The sequence below is a fragment of the Eubalaena glacialis genome, chromosome 7 (assembly GCF_028564815.1).
Source record: "Eubalaena glacialis isolate mEubGla1 chromosome 7, mEubGla1.1.hap2.+ XY, whole genome shotgun sequence".
NCBI lineage: Eukaryota > Metazoa > Chordata > Mammalia > Artiodactyla > Balaenidae > Eubalaena > Eubalaena glacialis.
Window position 1 is genome coordinate 23,822,920 of NC_083722.1, and position 15,695 is coordinate 23,838,614.

At 51.2% G+C, this 15,695-nt stretch overlaps 1 protein-coding gene across 4 annotated transcripts; it reads left to right on the forward strand.

Moving 5' to 3' along the window:
- The first annotated feature begins 1,332 nt into the window (after nt 1–1,332).
- LOC133095096 (MHC class I polypeptide-related sequence B-like) lies at nt 1,333–13,167 on the forward strand. 4 transcript variants are annotated; one of them, XM_061195963.1, is made up of 6 exons: nt 1,333–1,835; nt 7,879–8,139; nt 8,444–8,664; nt 9,469–9,537; nt 9,663–9,800; nt 12,571–13,167. In XM_061195963.1, exons 1-6 carry the CDS (start codon nt 1,745–1,747, stop codon nt 12,742–12,744), a joined length of 954 nt encoding a protein of 317 aa, XP_061051946.1. In that variant the 5' UTR covers nt 1,333–1,744; the 3' UTR covers nt 12,745–13,167. The 4 variants fall into 4 exon arrangements, with proteins under 4 accessions (XP_061051946.1, XP_061051948.1, XP_061051949.1 ...); XM_061195965.1 differs by having other exon boundaries at nt 1,334–1,835; nt 8,488–8,664; nt 12,571–12,765; XM_061195964.1 differs by lacking the exon at nt 1,333–1,835 and adding an exon at nt 4,351–4,447.
- The last annotated feature ends 2,528 nt before the right edge of the window (nt 13,168–15,695 follow it).

Below are 15,695 nucleotides of genomic sequence, written 5' to 3' on the forward strand. Positions count from 1 at the left end.
ACTTTGGGGCTTAGTGTCATGATATTTTTAAGTGGAAATATTCACTCCCTGACCCCCTACACAATACAAATCCAAATTTACACTAAAAGAAGATTCCAACATTTCAGATAAATTTTAAGCCACGAATTATCTTACTCCCTGGAGATACCACTGTCAGAACTTTGGTGAGCAATCTTCCAGGTTTTCATCTATTTAAAATATATATTTTGGGGACTTCCCTGGTGGTCCAGTGGGTAAGACTCCGAACTCCCAATGCAGGACGCCCAGGATCCATCCCTGGTCAGGGAACCAGATTCCACATGCCACAACTAAGAGTTCGCATGCTGCAACTAAGACCTGGTGCAACCAAATAAATAAAAATTGATTTTAAAATAAATAAAATATATATTTTGTAAGTGGTGTTAGTGGCATTATAATTCAGTACGTTCTCTAGCTTTTACAGAAGCTTAAAAGTGTGTTGGGCACATCTTTTCATAGCAATACATTAAAATCTATCTTACTCCTTATATTGGCTGCATGGAATTACACCACAAGGCTTTTCTTTGGGGACAGTGGAAATGTTCTACATCTTCACTGTGGTAATGGTGACATGGGCGTGTAAATTGCCAAAAACTCAAACCAGCTGTGCATTTCAAATAGATGCATTATATTGTATGTAAATTATGTCCCTTCACAGTTGATTTTTAAAATATTATCCTCTTTGGAATTTGTACTTTGGTTAGGTAAGCAAAACAAACAAAACACCTTGTTCTTGTTGCTAAGAGCTACACCCTGCACATCTGGAGGTGAAGAGTCCTGTGCAACTTACTCTCCAGCAGTCCGGCAATAACAGTAATAGCCGTCTATTTATGCATTATGGCAAACGTTGAATAAATGACAGAACTAGATAAAGAATAAAAATAAACGTTAGAAATCATAAAATTACATCGTTAAAAATTTATTTCCCCGTAGGTTTTTCCTCCTTTTTTCTTCTCTTCTCCGTTTTTCAACTCTTTCCCCCTTCCCTTCCTTCCTCCTTTTTCCACTCTCTCCTTTAGGGCTTATCCCCTGCATATTCAAACACACGAACACACGTGACTCACCTCGGACCGGTCTGGTACCGACGCCCAAGTCGACGCTCACCGGGGCGTTTTGTAAACGATGAAGCGTTGCCCGGCTCCGCTGTTATCGTATCATTTCGGGCAGTCACCCCAGTCTTTGAAGGAAGTCACACTGGGTCTAAAGTAGTTTCCTCCCTGAACGTGGCAGAACCTCGGTGGTTTTTTGTTTTTGTTTTTGTTTTTTTTTCTGGATCTCTGCTTTTCATTCGGGCAGGCAGGACCGGATCCAAAGGCCAGTTCCGCGGCGGGCGCTTTCCTCCCTGAGGGCGACGCGAGGCTGTAGGAAGTGTACTTAGATCCTAGAATCTAAGGGTGGGCCCCGCGGCGGAGGGGGCTGGAGGAAGCAGCTCCGAACTCAGAATCAATCCAGAGGCGGTTTAAAATAAGTTGGATTCCAGATCTCTCGTCAGACCTACCGACTCGGAATTTCCGCGGACCCGGGCAGGTCTGCATTTTCGCAGCCTGCAGCTGTAATTGCCGAGCAGTGTGAGGACCAGAAGCCTGAATGCAGCTCACTCCTCTCCCAACCTGCCCATAAGAGCCTTTATTCTGCTTTTATATCCACGAACAACTTTTATTTCCTTTAAACCAGAGTTAGGGGTTGGGTGATCTTCTGAGGGTGCAGCGGGGCCGCGCCTTGCGTTATGCAAGCATCCGCGCTGGCTGTTTTCAGTTTCCTTTCGGGACCCGGCGGCAGTGCGAGACGTCTGCGCAGAGAAAGACGCCAGTGTGCCGGTGAGTCCAGGGGTATAAAAGGGAGAGTGGAGGGAGAAAAAGTAGTTTATAGGGCAGAGCAGGGGAGGCTGGAGGCAGGGTGGGGTGGAGGGAAAACACTTTGTACAGAAGCCTAGCTGCGACGCTTGATGGGGGAGGGGCAGCCACGCCTAAATCAGGGAGAGCAACCCAAATCTGGAGTCGTACCTCTCACGAAGAGTAGATGGCTTTATCTCTTATTGCAGTCATCTCTAAATGCTGTGAGACAAACCTAACATATTAGTATTAGTATTAAAAGTCTTTTTTGGGGGGAGAGGGGGTGTGACTCGAATGAGACAGTTTGCTGGAGCTGCCACACCTAGCAAGTCTTTGAAGGAGGATGGTCATGGAGGAAAGGGCTTGTCAGGAGAGCTGGTATCCATCTGCCACTCTATACTTTCACTACCCTTGTGACCTTTCGCAATGAAAAGAAGCTCTCCGAGATGGGACAGGACCCAATCCCTGACCTGCTAAATAAATTATGATGGTCAAAGTAATTAATTAATAAAAATCTGAAATCTAAGAAATTGTTAAAACTTTCTGAGGCACGACATTTCCATCCACAGGAAAAGTATTGGATAAGGGTCTTAGTGGAATGGTTACTAATGAGAGGCAGAGTACAACTTTAAAAAAAGCATTTGCAGGGAGACAAAGATGAAATGAACACAGTTCCTGATTCTAAAGTGGCCCATTGTCTAACGTGGGGAGTATAAAATGGTCAGATGGGGTTCAAGGCAGGGCACACTTGGTTCCATCAGGGAAGTTTCAACCAGGGCTAGACCAGTGATTCTAAAACTTGCCTACACATTTGGAATCGCTGAGGGGGCTTTAAAAGATATGAAGGGCTAGGTTCAACCCAAAGGATACTGATTCCATTGGTTTTGGCCATGGGCTAGACATATGGATAGTAAAAACTCCCCAGGTGGTTCTATAAGCAATCAGGTTTAAGGACCATGGCGTAGGAATGCCAAAGACCAAGAGATGTGTGTTGGGGATAAGGCACAGCTTTCAGTAGAAGGAGGCTTTTTTCAGGATGGCATTATTATTATCATAGTATTATTGAAATATAGTTCATGCATGACATAATTCACCCTTTTAAAGCATACAGTTAGATAGTTTTTAGTATAATCCCAAGGTTGTACCACCCTTACCACCAGCTAATTGGGATGATCTTTTAGGATGTGCAGTTCTGATGGGCTGGAAGGCAGAGGAGAGTAATCCACAGGAGGGCAATGTGTAAGCAGTGGCATCCTGATGGGACAGGGCAAGGAAATGGGGGGAGCCCACTTTTACTGCAACCCAGGGGAGATGTCACCAGAGAAGTGGAAGATGATGCCAGACAGCTGGTTGTGGCAGCTGCAGGCTTTGATGGTGGAGTAGAGACCTTATGTGTTAATTCTGCAGATGGGGCAGCTGTGGATGGCTGGGGCCTTATGGTTATGACTAGAGACAGGCAGGAGTTTAGGAAGCCTTTCCAGTTCTCTAGGCTGAGGTAGATGAAAGCCTGGACTAAGATAGTTGCAGTGGGACTGAAAAGGGGTTGGAGGAGCTGACTGTGAGCCCATGAGAGGCAGGGGAAAGGGGATCAGAAGGGACCAAGCTGGTGATGCTTAAAGAGAACTTGGGGAGGGAGAGAGGCTGGTGTGCGGGGAGAGGGGTAGAGTTTGCCTGTACATCTGTTGGGTTTGAGGGGCAGATGGGCCCAGAGGCGCAGATGTCCTGAGGCAGGTTGGAAAGGGAGTCTGGAGAGGTTGGTGTTGGGGTAGATCACGGGGAACCACCTCATTGGGCCTGAATCAAGAGGCTGCCTTGGGAGAGTGTGGATACCTATAGGCTGAGGCCACAGGAAAAGAGACGTGGCTCGGTCTTGGAGTCAGTGGGAGGAGAAGGAGATTATAATGGTGGAAACATCTAGAAGAGTTTGAACTCTTGAGTCCTTCATCTGGGGAAGTGGCTTCTGAGAGGCAGAGCTGCTGAAATCTGCAAATCTGGTCTCAGCGGACTGTTGCCAGTACCTCTGCTGTGCAAGGTGGAGGGAGGGGGTTATGGGAGAGAAGTTGTGCCTGAAGGAAGAAGCCCCGAAAGGCCGGAAACGTGGGGTGTCTCTGAAGCAGCCTTGTGAGACCTTCCCTGCCGTGGGCGGGGAGTCTTCTTTGCAGGGGAGGGAGGCGGTGATCTGGGCGCTTCTGGCGGGGAGGGGGGGGGGCGCCCTAACTCTGTGCTGCTCAGAGCCTGTCCCTTCGGCATTTGTCTGCACTCACCCTCCGTTTCACCTTCCTGGGGATCCTAAGGCTTTTCTAGCCTCCAGGCTTTTCTAGGCAGCGGAGGCGGCCGGATGGCGGTCCCCGCTCGGGGGAGGGAGGACAGGGACCGGGACGGGGCGGGGACGGGGACGGGGGCGGGGCCAAGTTTTTAAACCTCCGTGCGGGCCGTCTCCGCTGCCAGTGCGCCGCCGCCGCCCGGCTCAGCGCCGCCCGCTCGGCTGCTGTCCCGGAGCCTCTGGGAGGTTGACAAGGTCTGGGCCATGGCGCTGCTCCTTGTCCTGCCGTTTCTAGCCGGCGCTGCCCTTTCTGTGCTCCCGGCTACCGCCGCTGGTGAGTGGCGTTCATTGAGGTCCTGAGCCGGGAGCCTGGGGCGGTTTCAGGGTCCGGGTGGGATTCGGTGAGCGTCGCGGGGACCGTCTCACTTGCGGTGCAGCGGGGTGGGGAGTGGGGGGCGGCGTGAGGTCGGGGAGGGGCCGGGAGCTGCTCGGGGCCTGTGGCCACCACAGCACGTTCCCGCTTTTCAGTCTCTTTCCAACTCCCACCCTCTGCTCCCCCTGCTGCACCCGCCCTCCCTGCTTTCCTCTTCCTCACACATCCCCGTCCTCTGACTCCCCTGGGTGGGAAGGCTGCCCCCAAGCCCGGGTTGCTCCCGTCAGAGGCGATCAAGGGCTCTTGGAGGTCCGACGCTCAGGCGGCCACTTCCCACCGGTGTGTGGGGCGCCCTCTTAGGCCCCTGAGCGCTGTCCTCTCCTCCTGTTCTCAGCTCTGCCCTCTTCCCGTTTCTGGCCTCGGGAATCGGGGAGCTTCCAGGCAGGCAGCGCTCAAGGGCCTCAGTCCTTGGAGTTGGGGGTCTCTTTCTAGTGACCAGGAGCTCTAGGAAGGGCCTAAGGGCCCTGAACCACACTTCCTACTGCTGTGGGCACCGTGGCCGATCCTGACTTTCACTGAGAGAAGCGACAAAATATGTTTTCACATGTTCAGATACAGGGAAGTCATTCTGGCTTATACATGAACTAAGTTGAATTTTGCGCTAAGTAAGTTGCCTCTTTGTGGCCTGTCAGACATACATTGTACATCTGCTTTAATTATTAAAGGAAAGGGCACATTGACCAGAAGTAAAGAATGTCCATGTTAAAAATAAAGACTAAATGCCCCTCTTCCTGGGACTCCAACGCTGGTTCACCTTTGATGATAAGACTCCCTTCCCAGGTGCCAGGGCTATACTGTATGTTCTGCATGTGTACGTGCTGGTCTGTTTTTGGTTGTTTGTTTTTAAACCTTGGAGAAATGTAGCCCTGACTTGCTTAATGTTCTTTGTTCTGACAAGATATACAACTGCACTAAAGGGGAATTCCCTGGTGGTCCAGTGGTTAGGACTCGGCACTTTCGCGGCCTTGGGCCCAGATTCCATCTCTGGTCCCGGAAGTAAGATTTTGGAACTAAGATTTTGGCACGGCGAGGCCAGAAAACAAAAAAAACACAAAAACACAACGACAACAGAAAAACCCCACAAGTGTGCTGAAAACCCTGCTTCTCCAGAGCAGTTTCTCAGAGTTATCTGGGAAGCTGGTTTCTGGACTAGTCCTTAATTTGGCTCAAATAAAACTCTGTATTCTTATTATAGATTGTCTATTGATTATTTTCACTGACAGAAGTTAGAGTGTGACAGCTTTGGAGCCAAGGGATTCTTCCTGTGATTTCTGTGGTCTCCACTCCGCACCTCCCCCCTCCCCTGCCAATGTTTACTCTAATTTTCTGCTATGCCCGTGTTCCCACCCCTGATTCTCTCCTTGCCTTCTCCCCTGCCGTCACTTGTGCCCCCTCAGGATTTGTCCTCCCCCTCCCTGCTGTCCCCTCCCCTCTGTGGTTCTCTGATCCCTTCCTAGGGCATCCTCACCCTCATCCCCTTTCCCACCACCGGGCCCTCTCCTCCTCTCATGGCTTTTTTAAAACATTTATTTTATTTTATTTTTTATTTTGGCCACGCCCCCCCCGCGGCTTGCAGGATTTTAGTTCCCCGACCATGGATTGAACCTGAGCCTTCACAGTGAAAGCGCCGAATCCTAACCACTGGACCACCAGCAGACTCCCCCCTCATGGGTCTTTACCTGCAAGGATCAGACACCTGCATGGCTCCTACCTCCCCCCAGCTTTCACTAACCTTACATTTCTGGGGATGACTTTTGCCCAGGGGGACTTCCCTCCCTCATCACTACCCTATTTTCATCACCAGGGGGAGCTCTGCTGCTAATGATAACTGGGCCTTGAGCACAGTGCACAGGCCCTGTGGGAGGACCTCTCACCCGGTCTTGGCACCCATCCTCCTAGCTCCGCCCCAGTGCAGGCACCTGCTCTTGGCCCTCGTTCAGTGTGGGCCTTTCACCCAGCACTGCCCTTTCTCCACTCCTGCATCCTAAACCTCACCCTCTTGAGACCTCCACTCTCCAGGCCTCAGCTGCTGGACTCCACTTGCCCTGGTCCCTCTGCACCTCCCCCCATGGCACGTTGCCCAGGTCCCACTCCTTGCCCGAGTGCCTTGGGCCCTCACCACGTTCTCATCAATCACAAGCTTCCTCCCAGGAATCACCACGCCATCCTCACCCTCCCTCACCCACAGCACCCCTCCTCTCCTGTCTTCACCCTAATCCAAGGTCCCCCAGAGTCACCCCTGAGGCATGCTCATCCCCTGCCCCCTAATCCAGGCCCTCACCACTGTCTCCTCTGCAGCCCCTTGCCCTTCCTCCCTCCCCAATAGGAATACTACCCTTGGTCCAATTGCCCACCTCCTTGGCCTTCATCACCCTCTCTTAGGTTCACTGACCCCAGTGGGCTCTCACTACCTCAACCATGTATCCAAAATCCTTGTTGATGCCACTTGGTGAGTTGGCCTTTCCCTACAGGGGGTCTTCCCCCAGCCCCGCCCTCCTGTGCTGGCTGCCTGACCCACACCCTCTGTGGAGGTGTGACCTGCCCCCAACCACTCCCACTGTGCAGGTCCCTCCCAATGTGCACCTTGGCTTTCCAGTTCTATTTTCTCTTGCCACCGCTCCTTCTAATTCTCCATGACCCTTGGGCACATGGCACTGACTCAGGCCCCCAACAGCCACCACTCCCAGGGGACACTGGCAGGTCCAGCCACCTCCCCACCTGGGGCCTCACCGTGCCTCTTGCACTCTGGGCCCAGACCCACTGCTTCACCTCCACCAGGGGTACTGGCCCACCTTCAACTCTCTTAGGGCCACAGCCCCTCAGGCCCCTCTGCCTCGTGCCTCACCCTCCCTTGAGCCCACCTCGTCCATGATGAACCTGCCCCACGGGCAGCAGCCCTTGCTCTCTATCTCACCTGACCGGCCTCTGACCAGGGATGCCTCTGATCCTGGGCTGACACTGCCCCTCCCTCCCCTCTGACTCCACCTCCCCTCACCCTGGTCTTCCTGCCTCTCCCTTGCCCCCTGCAGGCCAGCCTCTCCCCTTGGCCTCCTGCCTGGACCCTTAGGGAGCTGGTGCCTCCCTGTCCTGGCACTTGTCCTGCATGTTTGCCCATCTCCACCCCTCCCTCCACTCCTCAATTCCCCTCTCCTTCACTCCTCTTTTTCTTTTTTCCCCTGTGTTGGAAAAATTCTCATTGTGGTCCCTTGTACATGTGCATGTTCTGCATCCTCAGTCCTGGAGCAGGTCAGGACAGCAGAACTTGTCTGGTAAACATTTGATGTGCACTTGTTTCTGGAAAGCTGTTTCATCTGCGGTTCCCCCTTCCCCAGGATCACACAGTCTTCATTACAACCTCACGGTGCTGTCCCGGGATGGATCTGTGCAGTCCAGCTTTTTCGCTGGGGGACACTTGGATGGCCAGGCCTTCCTGCACTATGACCGTGAGACAGGCAAGGTAGAGCCCCGGGGACTGTGGGCAGAAGAGCTGGGAGCTGAGACGTGGGACACAGAGTCCAAGGACTTGACAGAGACCTGGAAGGACCTCAGAAAGCTTCTAGCAGAAATCCTGGCCCTGCAGGAGGAGAAAGGAGGTGAGAGTGGGGAGAGGCCGAGACTGCTGTGAGGCATTTCACTGGATTAGGGGGCAGGTCCAGAGGACAGAGGTCTGTGAGTTCAGCAGGGGGGTGGCCATGACTCAGCAGCACTGGGAAGACATGGAGGGGAGCAGGGAAGGAGCCCTCTGGCTGGAGTTTCTCACTTGGGTGGGAGGACAGAAGGACATGGGGACTGGAGGAGTCACTGCTGGGGTAGGGTGGGGTGGGGTGCAGGTGTGAATTCCCTCCAGGAGATCGTGGGCTGTGAAATCCGAGAAGACAACCACGCCTGGGGCTTCAGGTTTCTCTACTATGATGGGGAGCTCCTCCTCTCCTGTCACCCAGAGACCAACGGATGTACAGTGCCCCAGTCCTTGGCTCGGAACTGGGCCATGGAAATGGAGAAGTCCAGGGACACAGATGGCTTTCAAAGCAAGTATTACCGGGCCCACGTGCAGGGAGAGCTTTGTGGAAGACTGCGGGGCTATCTGGAATCCTGGACAGGCTTCAGGGAGAGAACAGGTACTGCTCCTGGACCAGGGCCCTTCCTCTCCCCCAGACCCCTAGAGCCTCCACGCCCTGACTCTGCCCACAGAGACCCTCCCTGTCCTCTGGGTGCATATATGCTCTGTTGGCGTGGTGTCCTGCAATTTCCTGCTCTGTTAAATCCATATAGAAAGATGGGCAGGTGGGGAGGGGAATGAACCGCCCCGGTGACAATCATCCAGGGGAGCAGTGGGCCCTCTGACAGAAACTGTACCAGGGAAGGTGGGTGTCAGTCAGGAGAGGAAGCCCCTAGACTGGAGTGGGCCTCCCTGGCTCCCAGCCTGCCTGTCCCAGAAAGTTCCCTGCTGGTCCCCAGGAGCCCACCCCACACGGCCCGCTCCTCAGCATCAACACGTGGATGCAAGAGAGTGAGGCCCCATCACAGCCCCTCCTCCTGTCCGGCTAAAGGAACTGGGCCCCAGGGTGCAGAACAGACTTGGAGCAGGTCTGGGGTGGGCGAGGGCTCAGCCAGAGATGGAGAGTGGGGAGCAGCAGCTCTGTTCTCTCCGTCTTCCTTAGAGGGAGCAGGGCTTGGCCCTGGGCCTCACTGGCTCTGTGCTTTCTCCCCCAGTGCCCCCAGCTGTGAACGTGACCCGCAGCCAGGACTAGGGGGGCACAGTCAACGTCACATGCTGGGCTTTCGGCTTCTTTCCCCGGAATATCTCAGCGGCCTGGTTTTGGGATGAGGAACCCATGAGGCGGGACGCCTAGCAGTCAAGGGTGCCCTGCCTGATGGGAACGGGACCTACTGGTCCTGGGTGACCAAAAGTGTTCCCCAAGGAGAGGAACAGCGTGTCAAGTACCACGTGGAACACAGCGGGAATCACAGTGCACACCCTGTGCCCTCTGGTGAGCCTGGGGTGAGCCTGGAGGGGGTTGTGACCCTGGGAGGGTCAGAGGCCAGGATCAGGGAGAGGAGAGCAGACCTGTGGCTCTGGGGTGCCTGGGTTATATGTAATAAGGCCCTTTCTCAGGAGAGACCCTGGTGTATCAGAGTCAGTGGCGGACCATCCTGGGTGTTGCTGCCTTTGCTCTTGTTTTTATCATCGGGCTTTGTGTCCTTTGCTGCACGAAGAAGAAGAAGAAGACAGCATCAGCTGTGGGGAGCCCAGGTGAGAAATCTGGGCAGGGGGTGGGGATGGGAGGGGCTCTGCCTGGGATGTAGGGTCCCCCACGTGTCTCTCTGCACAGATTCGAGAAGATGACAAGCCTCTGTTCCAGGAGCTGGACACTGGGGTATTTGTGAAGGGAATGGGAGCCACGTCTGTTCTAACCCCTTGGTCCTGCCCAAGGCCAGGGCCAGGCTGGGGCCCTTAGTGTCCAGCAGGGGCCTCTCTTTGCTCTGGGTGAGACTGGGCGCAGTGAGGGTTTCAGCTCTCTGCTCTGTTCTCATCTTTTTCTGTCTACTCTCAGCTCATCAGGCCTCATCTAGGGGTGATATGTTGGGTCATGTGCTCATTGGGAGGGTCTAGGTGATCATGGATTGATTCAGAGGGAACCTGCAGTAAAGTGTCTGTGAGCTTGTGGGGAGGGGTTAAAAACCGAGGAGGAATTCAGAGGCCAGGCGATGGGCTTATCACTTCCTATCTGCATTTCTCTCCCCAGTTTTTCAGCCATCATTAAGAATCCAAGGAGCTACTGTATAGCTCAAGGAATTCTACTTAAGGCTCTGTGGTGACCTAAATGGGATGGAAATCCAAAAAAGGGGGGATATATGTATATGTATAGCTGATTCACTTTGCTGTACAGTAGAAACTAACACAACATTATAGAGCAGCCATACTCCAGTAAAAATTTTTTAAAAAGAAAAGATAAATATAAAACTTCAGTTTAAATAAATTTAGTTTTATACAGAAAAAAAAAAAAGAATCCAAGTAAAAGAATCATAAGGCTCAAACTAGGGGTCAGTGGATGGTGCCAGAGCCCTGCCTGTGATGCGCCCTTGTGAGGCCCCACTTAGAGATGTTTTGCAACCTCTTCAATTCCTCCTCCATGAACTGTCTTCTGAGTTTCGTTTCCTCTGGGTCACCCCCAGCCTGCATCCTTCTCAAGTTCCCATCACGTGCTGCCCCCATGCTTGCTGGAATTTCCTTGCCCATAACATAGGGGAGTAGTGAGCAGATACCCCTTGACCATTTGGGGAGAGGAGAACAGCCAATCCTTGGACAACTGGGGTCACTGATTTTATCTCACCTCAGGGTTCTTTCCTGTCCAGCCCCTCGGGACACAGTCCAAGGGCTCTTTAGAGGAGGGCACTGGGTCTGTGTTCTGTGGCCTCACCCTGCCCTCCCTGAGCCAGTTCCCTTGCTCATGGTGGTCACTGCCCTGTAGACTTGGAGAAGGGGATGGTCACATTGATTTCCCCATAATCAGGTTGCTTGAGGGGAGAGGAAAAGAGCAGCAGAGCTTTGTGTTTGGCAAAGAGCAAAGGCAGAGCGTGTGCCTGCCACAAAGGTGGCGTGTGCAGAGACTCAGCTTCTTCTGTTGATGCCACCTCTTTGTGTCACTGGCGTGCTTGGGGACGTGGTTTCTCATCCACGAGCCCAATTCCCTTATCATTTGGCCTTCAGCCTGGGCATACAGGGATGGTTAGTCACCCTGCCCCACAGCAAGAGGCTCTGTCCATGCAGCAGCCAGAGCAGGGGACCAGGCAGCTCTGTAGTTGCTCCTGCTCTCACCTGGGGCACCCCCAAGCCCTCCCCACCCACCCCACCCCCAGGGAACATGAGTTCTGGTTCCCTTGGGGCAGAAACGGTTGTCTTGTATGTCACTGGGGCATTTGCTGGGAAAACAGTGTGAAGATCATGTGCTAATTTCTCAAAATTACTTTTAAAATTTTTGATGTCCAATACAAATGTTTATGACTTCAGGTGGCAAAGCTCAATAGGATTTCCTCCAATACTGACCTTGCGGTGCATATTAAATGAAAGAGGAGTTCAAATGGGGCACTGCCTGTGGGAGGTGGAGGGTGGCAGTGGCAGTCCCAGGGTGCAGAGGGGGCCAGGTACAGCCTCAGGCTGGGGGTGTCCCCCCCATCCGCATTGAGCAGCAGATCCCTACAGGAAGGGAGGGCGGTCCTGGTTGAATCCCTGCCTGGAACAGGGCAGGAGGGACTGTGCAGCCTCAGCCTAGCAGCAGCACTTGGGGTGGAGTTGGGATTCCAGGAGGCAGTGGACCAGGAAGGAGGAGAGAAGACCAAGTGCACCCTGAGAGCCTGGGCGGGGAGTGAGGGTCACGGCAAGGCCAGGCCTCTGCAAGCCAGGGGTGTTCCAGGGTCAGGTCAGGGGCAGGGCCTGTGGCAGCCCAGTTTTTCTAGACGGGGCTGCTGTCACCTGGGCTTCCCGATGGGCTTTCCAGTTAGGAGCTGCTGGCTCAGGGCTGGGGGCGGGCAGGAGGCTGCGCTGCAGGTGGAGGTCAGGGCCTGAGGTGGAGCCGGGCAGTGGAACAGGTGCTTGTGCAGGTGAGGAGGCCCGAGAACGGAGGAGAGGAAGGAGTTGTGTGTGTGTCCACTCCCAGGCCTGGAGGAACGCGGAGTCGGGACCCGTCTGTGACGGAGCCTCGCACTGTGTCGGGGATGGGTCCGGGCTTAAGGCGGGAGGGCTTTGGGTTTCCACTCCTGGATCTTGTCCTTTCGTCCTGCCGACCTTTGTCCCTGTCGTGGAGGGTGGTGGAAGCAGGGACAGGTGATGATGTTGGGGAGTCAGGGGAGGAGTCCAGCAAGGGCTGGGCAAAAAGGGGGCAAAATAGGCGGGGTGTTCTCTTCCCTCAGAGAAAGACAGAACCTGGCTTTGGAGCAACTGAAGGAGAATCTCTGAGGGAATAAAGAGCAATATTCTGCAGCCAATTGGTCATTTATTTATTGGTTTTTCCTTTTCCCCAAAGCCGTTAGCCTACAAGACCTGGATCAATGCCAGATGGAGCCAAGTGACCATAATGGCCTCACACAACCGGGATTTCAGTCCTCGTTGTCAGACCCTGCGTCCATCAGTTCCACTGGGGGAGCTTAGAATCTGCTGCCAGAGGCCTGAATTCAGCTCCCTCTTCTGGTCTTACTAGCACTTTCCCTTTTGTGTGTGTTCTGTTATTTATTTTATTATTTTAAAATTATTTTTATTTTAAAAAAGTTATTATTATTATTTTTTGAGGTGGAGTTTATTTACAATATAGCACTTTTCCCTCTTGATGCCTCAGTTTCTTCATCTATGAAATGAGAAAAACAGTGTTTATTTCCAGTTGTGGTGGGGACGATTAAAAGCGTTCATATATGTGAGGTGATTGCTGCTGCACTACACTAGTTACTAACTCTATTTTTGTTTTTTTATGTTATAATAGAATACATGGATAATAATTCAATTATTACAAATAAGCTTTATCAGTAAGTTTCCTCACTGTGGCTTCTCCCAAAATGACTAATAGCAGATTTCTGGAAACTTGAGGTTCCCTTCACACCCTGTCACACTTGTATATGCATTACTTCATGTCTGCAATATCTATATAATTTCATATTAAAAGTTTTAATTGCTCTTTAAATGTACACGTCTGGTCTGTGTTTTATTTCACGTGTCTGGGAAGGGACAGCGAGTAAGATTCTGGGGAGAAGGAGGGGTCTATCTCACTGCCTTGACGCGGCGCTAAAAATTCTCCACCTCTCTCTCCCCTCCAGCTCCCAGTGACTGACAGATTCACAGCAAAGCATAAAGGGCTGGGAGAAAATACACCTGGGGCCAGTGTTCACGGGCTGACGCTGGGCGGGGAATCTCCCCTGAACAGTTGTAACCCTCATGTGATGAAGCAGAGCTGAAGGGTGATATCACGGGAGGGGGAGAGGGACAGGGCTTTGGGGTTTCCTGATTATGAGGAATAGGGGTCAGTCTGCTTCTAGGGTGATGTGACTGCTGGGAACCCTTGGGCTCAGGTGAGAGAGTAAAGGAATCCAGAAGGCGGAGGAATCAATCAAGCATCAGCATCTCCCTCCATCAGTTCAGACTGATTTCTGCAGGGCAGTTGGGGAGGTGAGATTTCTCCATCTGATCCTCAGTCCTTCCTGACTTCTGGCCTTGGGGCACACAGGTGAGTGGTGCTCTTCTTGGTCAGGACAACCTTAGCCCCACCCGGGTAAAGCACTGCTGGCAGAGTGTACTAGGGGGCACCTCCCACAGACTCGAAGCAGCTGACAGGAGCGCTTTCTGCAGCAGGACCTGCCTGGAAGCAAGAGGGTAATGAGCGGCTCTAGGCAGGTACTGTTCCCTCCGTGCCTGGTTCACAGGGTGCCCAGTAAGGTAACAGGGATAGAGAATTCATTCATGCATCTGTTTATCCAGACAGGTGTATACTGACGTATTCTTTCATGTTTTTTTCAGGTTGATGTCATTCACACAGTTGTGCCTGCATGTTTCCATGCGAGTATTCTTGCATTTTAGTCAACTCTCAAGTGTCATTTGTTGTACTCAGTTGTCATTAAGCATAAACTTTCATACTCATTCATTTTTTGTGTGGTTACTTTAATCAAAGGCACAATTGCCTATAAATTAAGGAGTCAAATATCTGTGCAAGATTTCATATGAAATAGACTATTATTGTAGTCCTCTCTGATTCTTCTCAATTTCTGCCTTCCCAGAGGCGATCACTTTCTATATTTTTTTAGCTGATTCTTTTGGCTTTTACTTCCAAGTCTCTAAACAAAATGCCTTGTTAGAACTGATGCTTGATTTTTCTGTCGCAGCCACTGTCTGTCACATCACACAGTGGCTGATGCAATAGTTAATAGTCATTGCTTTCTTTCACGCTTCCCATTCCTTCACTTTCCCAGTTTATTTATGTAGTGATCGTCTTTAGTTCATTCAGCTTTTTCTTTTGCGTGACTAATACACTCATGTGTAAACTCTACTACTTCTCGCTTTCTGCACAACCTCTTGTTCTCCCTGAGTTAATAATTGCCTTTGTTTTTGTCTGATTCTTTCCTATGTAGCTCTCACTAATTGAACTTTGATGTTTCTTCTATTTGTATGATTCTTTCAAGAAGTGAGGATACTTTGGGCATTCTATCAATTTTTCGTTTTTGGAGACAACCTCCTGGGCCCTTCTGATGTGCTCCCACCTGGACTGGAATCTTCTACGTCTGGAGCAGAGCCACCCTCCCAGGATGTCCCTCCACCACCATCTGGGCAGTGCTTTAAAGTGCTGTGGATACTGTACAGCACAGGGAACTCTGCTCAATACTCTGTAGTGGCCTATATGGGAAAACAATCTAAAAAACAAAAGAAGAGTGGATATACGTATATGTATAACTAAATCACTTTGCTGTACACCTGAAACTAACATAACATTATAAATCAACTATACTCCAATAAAAATTTTAAAAATAAATAAACCAAGTGCTGTGTAGTCACCTGGGCATCCTGTTAATAGGCAGACTGAGTAAGGATGTCAAGGATGGGACCTGTGAGCTTGGTTTTCTATCTGGTAAGTATGATGCTGATTCTGCCGGTTCATGGATGACAGTTGAGGCAGAAAGGATCTCTCGTTGTCTTTCTCCTGTGTTGTATGTCCGGTTTTCTGTAGCCTACATCTTTCTCTCTCTTTTTTAATGGTAAGCTTATACTAATACATTTTAATTAAGTAATGTGTTTTCTTTCTCAATGAGTAGGCTTAATTAATTTTATTGTGGTTAAAAAAACACATAACATAAAATTTACCAGCTTAACCATTTTTTAGTGTCCAGTGCAGTGGTGTTAAATATATGCACGTTGTTGTACAACAGAGCACTAGAACTTTTTCATCTTGCAAAACTGAAACTTTATACCCATTGAACAAAAATTCCAATTCTCTCTCCCCGCTGGTTCCTGGCAACCATCATTCTCTTTTCCATTTCTAAGAGTTTGACTACTTTAGACCCCTCATGTAAGTAGAATCATGCAGTATGTGTCTTTTTGTGACTGGCTTATTTCACTCAGCATATGGTCTTCAAGGTTCATCCATGCTGTAGCAAATGACAAGATTTCCTTCCT

Coding starts and splice junctions, on each gene's coding strand:
- LOC133095096 (XM_061195963.1), top strand. CDS start 1,745: ATGCAAGCATCCGCGCTGGCTGTTTTCAGTTTCCTTTCGGGACCCGGC. Junction 1,836..7,878: donor AGAAAGACGCCAGTGTGCCG/GTGAGTCCAGGG, acceptor CCCCTTCCCCAG/GATCACACAGTCTTCATTAC. Junction 8,140..8,443: donor CCTGCAGGAGGAGAAAGGAG/GTGAGAGTGGGG, acceptor CTGGGGCTTCAG/GTTTCTCTACTATGATGGGG.